Source organism: Chamaea fasciata, unplaced genomic scaffold (genome assembly GCF_029207755.1).
Source record: "Chamaea fasciata isolate MVZ Bird 193981 ecotype frontalis unplaced genomic scaffold, bChaFas1.0.hap1 SCAF_1033, whole genome shotgun sequence".
Lineage (NCBI taxonomy): Eukaryota > Metazoa > Chordata > Aves > Passeriformes > Sylviidae > Chamaea > Chamaea fasciata.
Genome location: NW_027095118.1, coordinates 242 through 6,247, shown reverse-complemented (window position 1 = coordinate 6,247; position 6,006 = coordinate 242). Strand labels below are relative to the sequence as shown.

The window sequence follows — 6,006 nt, the reverse complement described above, 5'->3', positions numbered from 1 at the left end:
AGCAGCGGGGGGAGTGGCCACGGGGGGCGTGGCCGAAAGGGGCGTGGCCAGACAGGGAGGAGCCAGTCAGGGCGGGACCAAAAGGGGAGGGGCCAAAACGGGCGGGGCAAAAGGGGGCGGGACCAAAAGGGGAGGGGCCGAAAGAAAAGCCCAGCCCACCTCATCCCCGAGGCCCCGCCCCCTTGAGGGGAGGGGTCAGTGAGGGAGCCGCGGGGGGGGAGGGGAGGGAGGCGGCATTTTGGGGGAAAATGGGGGAAAATTGGGAAAAAAGGAGGGGAAAAACCGGGAAAAAATGGGAATTGAAGGGGGGGAAATTGGGAGAAAAAGGGGGGAAAAGGGGAATTAAAGGGGGGGAAAATTGGGGGAAAAATGAGGAAAATTGGGGGGAAAAGGAGGGAAAAATGGGAATGAAAAAGGGAAAATGATGGGAAAAAAGGGAATGAAAAGAGGGGGAATTGGGAGGAAAAAGGGGGAAAAAGGGAATTAAAAGGGGGGGGGATAATTGGGGAAAAATTGGGGGGAAAGGGAATTAAAGGGGGGGATAATTGGGGAAAAATGGGGAAAAAAAGAGGGAATAAAAGGAATTTAATGGGGAGGAGAAAACGGGGGGAAAAAAGGGAATTGAAGAGGGAGGAAATTGGGGAAAAAGGAGGGAAAAAAGGAAAGGGGAAAATCGGGAAAAAGGGAGGAGAAAAACCGGGAGAAAAGGAGAGAAAAATCGGGCGAAAAGGAGGAGAAAAATCGGGAAAACCAGGAGGAGAACCCGGGGATTTAAAGGGAAAAAAGGAGGAAAAAATGGACGAAAAAAAAAACCCCCCAAAAAAAGGAGGAGAAACGGAGGAATAAAAGGAGGAAAAAAATGAGGGGAAAACCCGGGAATTTAGGGCGGGGTTTGACCGGGAGGGAGATTTTAGGTGAAAAAAAAGGAAAAATAAAGGGAAAAAAAAAAAAAAAAGGGGGAAATTCTGAGGGGGAGGGTTTAAAAGGAGGGGGGGGGGACAAAGGAGGGGGATGGAAAAAAGGGGAAGGGGCGGCGCCCAAAGGTGGGGGGGGGGTCCCGGGGGGGTCTCCGGGTGCGGAGGCGGCCGAGGCGTCGCTGTCGCGACCGATCGCGACCGACGGCGACCCCCCCCCCCCACAACCCCTCGGAGCGCCCCCCCCCCCCCCGCGCTTAGCGCGGCCAATGGTCCCGCCCAGCCCGGAGCCGGCGCTGATTGGCTGAGGGAGCTGCCGATCTAAGCGGCGATAAGAAAGGGGCGGGGCGTTCTTCGCGGTCGTCATGGTAACGCGAGGATGGAGAGCGAGGGGGTTTTAAAGGGATTTTTTGGGGATTTTTGAAGGGATTTCGGGGGATTTCGGGAGGGATTTTTGGGAGATCGTTGGGGGTTTCTTTCAGGGGCCTTCTGAGGGAATTTCCGCCGGAGTTTTTTTTTGGGTGGGGGGGTTAAGAGATATTGGGGGGGGGGGGTTAATCAAAGCCACACCCCCGCGACATGTCGGGCCAGTCGTGGGCAGATCCGTGACCTTGGAAGATCCAAGAAAACCGCCCCGAAGGCCCCGAGACGGCCCCGGAATCCTCCCCCCCGCTCACCCTCGGAGGACACCGCGCTCCTCCCCTCCCTCCGGCAAACATGGCGGCGCTTCCCGCCCTCCTCCCCTCATCTCTATGGTCCTCCCGCCCCGCCCTCCCATTGGTCGACGCCTCCCTCTCCGCGCGCTGCGATTGGCTAATAACTCAAGAAGTAGGCGCGGCCTCATTTTCCGGAGTATATAAAGGCACGCTGGAGGCCGCGCTTCCCTTTCCGTGCCCGCGAAGGCGGCGGAGCTGAGGTGAGGCCGCGCTCGCCGCCGGTACCGGCAATTCCCTCCTCGCTTCCTCCCGCCGCTACCGGAGCTTTCCCGGTGTTTCCCGGGGATTCGGCGGGAACGGCGGGATGGCTGGAAAGCGGGATTAAAACCTCGGCGGGGCTTTGAGGCCCTCCCGGGGCTCTGAGGGCGGGAAGCGCCGCCTGGCGGGAGGCGCGCCACGTGCCGAGGGGAGCGGGGGGATGGCGCTTCCGAGGGTTTTTTTTTTTGCGATTTTTGGTAAATTTCGAGGTGGATTTGGGGGATTTTGGGGTGTGGAATATCGCGATATTCTTTGTTTTTCAGTCGCGATGCCGGTGGCGAGGAGCTGGGTGTGTCGCAAGACCTACGTGACGCCGCGGCGGCCCTTCGAGAAGTCGCGGCTCGACCAGGAGTTGAAACTGATCGGTAAAATTACGTGAAATAATTTAATATTTTGATTTTTGTGAGGGGAAGAAATGAAGTTCGCGGGGTGAAAAGGGGATTGGAGGGGGGGAAATGGGGTTTTAGGGGGGTTTGGGGGGGAAAAGTTGGATTTCGGGAGGGTTTGGGTGGAAAAGAAGATTTTAAAGGGGGAACGAGTTGGGATTTGTGGAAAGAACTAAGTTTAAAAAGAAAAAAATCAAGAATTGAGGGGAAAAAAAAGAGATTTTTGGGGGGAAACGAAAAGATTTTGATGTGAAGCGGCGAGGGTTTTAGGGAAAAATTGCAAGATTTTTGGGGGAAAATGGAATTTTGGCAGGAGGACGGGATTTTGGGGGGCGAAAAGGATTTTGAGAGCAAAAAACCAAATTCTGGGCGGGGGAAAAGAGGATTTTGGGGGAAAAAAAATGATTTTCTAGGAGAACAGTGAGGATTTTAGAGAACACAAACTTTTTGTGAAAAAAAAGTTGAGTTTCAGGGCAGAAAGAAATTTGAATTTCACCTGGAAAAAGCCGAGTTTTTCTGAGGGAAAAGCTCGATTTTTTTCCGGGAGTTTTTTTTTTTGTTTTTCTTTCTGCCGAAAACCCTTTTTTTTTTTCCCCTCCCCCAATCCCCGGGAAAATCCGTTTTTAACCGGGGAAGCCGCTCTCTCGGAATTTTCCAGGCGAGTACGGGCTGAGGAACAAGCGCGAGGTGTGGAGGGTGAAGTTCACGCTGGCCAAGATCCGCAAGGCGGCGCGGGAGCTGCTCACCCTGGACGAGAAGGATCCCAAGCGCCTCTTCGAGGGTCGGGAATCCCCGTGCCCAGCCCGCAGCTCCTTCCCCACCCTTCCCCCGCCTTGCTGGAATTTTTCTGGGATTTTTTATGATTTCTTTGCAATTTTTTTGGAATTTTTTTGAAATTTTTTTGAATTTTTTTGGATTTTTTTTGATTTTTTTTGGATTTTTTTAAGACTTTCTTTTGGATTTTTCCTTTAGTTCTCCCCCCTCCCCCCACCCCCCTCTTCTCACTTTTTTATTTTTCCCCCCTTTTTCCTTTTTTTTCTTTCTTCCTTTGTTTTTTGTTTTGTTTTGTTCCCTTCAAAGGGTCCCTTTGGGGCCCCAAAAATCCCCTTTTTCGTCCCAAATTTCCTTCCCTGATTTTCCCTGATTTTCCCTCATTTTTTTCTGGATTCTCTGGAGATTTTTCCCGAGGTTGTTTTTGGATTTTTTTTTTGCATTTTTGGGTTTTTTTCCTGGGTTTTCCTTCCTTTTTCCTTCCTTCCCTTTTCCTCTTTTCTTTTCTTTTTCCTTCTCCCCTTTCTTTTTCTCTTTCTTCTCTTTTCCCCCATTTTCTCCATTTTTTTCAAATTTTTTCCTTTTTTCCCCTTTTTTCCTCCCCCATTTTTTCCCAATTTTAAAAATCTTCCCCCCTTTAATCCCTTCTCTTCCCCTTTTATTTTTTCCCCTTATTTTTTCCTCCTTTCCCCCCATTTTTCCTCCTTTTTCCCCCTTTTTCCCCCATTTTTTAAACTTTCCCCCCTTTTATTTCCCCTTTTTCTCCTGTTTTCCCTTCTTTCCCCTCTTCTTTCTCCCCCATTTTCCCCAACTTCTAAAACCCTTCCCTCATATTTCTTTTCCCCCATTTTTTTCTTTTAAATTTTTCCCTTTCCCCAAAATTTCCCCCCAACCCTTAAATTTCCCCCCAAATTCCCCAAATTTCCCCCAACCCTTAAATTTCTCCCCAAATTTCCCCCAATCCTTAAATTTCTCCCCAAATTTCCCCGAAATCCCCCAAAATTTCCCCCCAAATTCCCCAAAATTTCCCCCAATCCTAAATTTCTCCCCAAATTTCCCCCCAACCCTTAAATTTATCCCCCAAATTTCCCCCCAAACCCTTAACTTTCTCCCCCAAATTCCCCAAAATTCCCCCCAACCCTTAAATTTCTCCCCAAATTTCCCCCCAAATCCCCCAAATTTCCCCCCAAATTCCCCGAAATTCCCCCAAATCCCCCCAAATTTCCCCAAACCCTTAAATTCCTCCCCCAAATCCCCCAAATTTCCCCCCCAAATCCCCCAAATTTCCCCAAACCCTTAAATTTCCCCCCAAATTCCCCAAATTCCCCCAACCCTTAAATTCTCCCCAAATTCCCCCCAAATCCCCCAAATTTCCCCCCCAAATCCCCCAAATTTCCCCCAACCCTTAAATTCTCCCCCAAATTCCCCCAAACCCTAAATTCCTCCCAAATTCCCCCAAAATTTCCCCCAAACCCTAAATTTCCGCCCAAATTTCCCCCAAATTGCCCCAAATTTCCCCCAATCCTTAAATTCTCCCCAAATTCCCCCAAAATTTCCCCCAACCCTTAAATTTCTCCCCAAATTCCCCATATTTCCCCCCAAATTCCCCCAAATTTCCCCCCAAATCCCCCCCAAATTTCCCCCCAAACCCTTAAATTTCTCCCCAAATTTCCCCCAAATCCCCAAAATTTCCCCCCAAATTCCCCCAAATTTCCCCCCAAATTCCCCCCAAATCCCCCAAATTTCCCCAAACCCTTAAATTCCCCCCAAATTCCCCCCAAATCCCCCCAAATTTCCCCCCAAACCCTTAAATTTTCCCCAAATTCCCCCAAATTTCCCCCAAATTCCCCAAAATTTCTCCCAACCCTTTAAATTTCCCCCCAAATCCCCCAAATTTCCCCCAAACCCCTTAAATTTCTCCCCAAATTTCCCCCAAATCCCCAAAATTTCCCCCAAATTCCCCCAAATTTCCCCCCAAATCCCCAAAATTTCTCCCAAACCCCTTAAATTTCTCCCCAAATTCCCCCCAATCCCCCCAAATTCCCCCTAAACCCCCCCAAATTTCCCCCAAACCCTTAAATTTCCCCCCAAATTTCCCCCAAACCCTTAAATTTCCCCCCAAATCCCCCAAATTTTCCCCCAAACCCTTAAATTTCCACCCAAATTTCCCCCAAATTCCCCCAAATTTTCCCCAAATCCCCCAAATTTCCCCCCAATCCCCCCAAATTCCCCCCAAATCCCCCAAATTCCCCCCAAATCCCCCAAATTTCCCCCCAAACCCTTAAATCTCCCCCCGAATCTCCCCGGCGTCCCCCAGGCAACGCCCTGCTGCGCCGCCTGGTGCGCATCGGCGTGCTGGACGAGGGCAAGATGAAGCTGGATTACATCCTGGGCCTGAAGATCGAGGATTTCCTGGAGAGGAGGCTGCAGACCCAAGTGTTCAAGCTGGGCTTGGCCAAGTCCATCCACCACGCCCGCGTCCTGATCCGCCAGCGCCACATCCGGTGGGTGCCGGCGCCCGGGATGAAACGCCTTCCCCTCCCCCGCCGCCCGGAATTTTGGGCGGAAAAACTCCGAGTTTGGGGCAAAGCGGGAGCGGAGCTCGGCAAGGCTTCACTGCGGCTCCGCCGTACACCTTGCGAAGGGGAGCGCCCGGGGGGGCCGAGGCCAGGTAAAAGCGGGCGCCTCTGGAAGCCTGAAGTCGTTTTTTTAGGGGTTGTGGGTTCAGGGTCGTGACGTTTTGGGGGCAAAGCCCCAAATTTGGGGATTTTTCTCAAATTTTTGGTCGTTTTTGCTGATTTTTTCCTTCAACGTTGACAGTTGAAAAGTCACGATTTTGAAGGTTTTGTCCCCAAAAAACCCCCAGGCTCCCAAAGTTTTCAACGTCTTTTGATGGTTTTAAGGTTTGAATCCCAAAATTTTGGGGTTAAATCCCCAAATTTGGGGATTTTTCCTGGATTT

At 50.8% G+C, this 6,006-nt stretch overlaps 1 protein-coding gene across 1 annotated transcript; it reads left to right on the top strand.

Moving 5' to 3' along the window:
- The first annotated feature begins 1,763 nt into the window (after positions 1-1,763).
- Positions 1,764-5,796, top strand: LOC136284507 (small ribosomal subunit protein uS4). The gene is made up of 4 exons (XM_066174848.1): positions 1,764-1,830; positions 2,152-2,253; positions 2,933-3,055; positions 5,363-5,796. The coding sequence occupies exons 2-4, from the start codon at positions 2,157-2,159 to the stop codon at positions 5,779-5,781; spliced, it is 639 nt and encodes a 212-aa protein (XP_066030945.1). The 5' UTR covers positions 1,764-1,830; positions 2,152-2,156; the 3' UTR covers positions 5,782-5,796.
- The last annotated feature ends 210 nt before the right edge of the window (positions 5,797-6,006 follow it).

What these genes read in the sequence shown, in the direction of transcription:
- LOC136284507 (XM_066174848.1), top strand. Translation starts at nt 2,157, where the DNA reads ATGCCGGTGGCGAGGAGCTGGGTGTGTCGCAAGACCTACGTGACGCCG. An exon ending in CCAGGAGTTGAAACTGATCG is followed by an intron (nt 2,254 to 2,932) that starts GTAAAATTACGT and finishes GGAATTTTCCAG; the next exon opens with GCGAGTACGGGCTGAGGAAC. An exon ending in TCCCAAGCGCCTCTTCGAGG is followed by an intron (nt 3,056 to 5,362) that starts GTCGGGAATCCC and finishes GGCGTCCCCCAG; the next exon opens with GCAACGCCCTGCTGCGCCGC.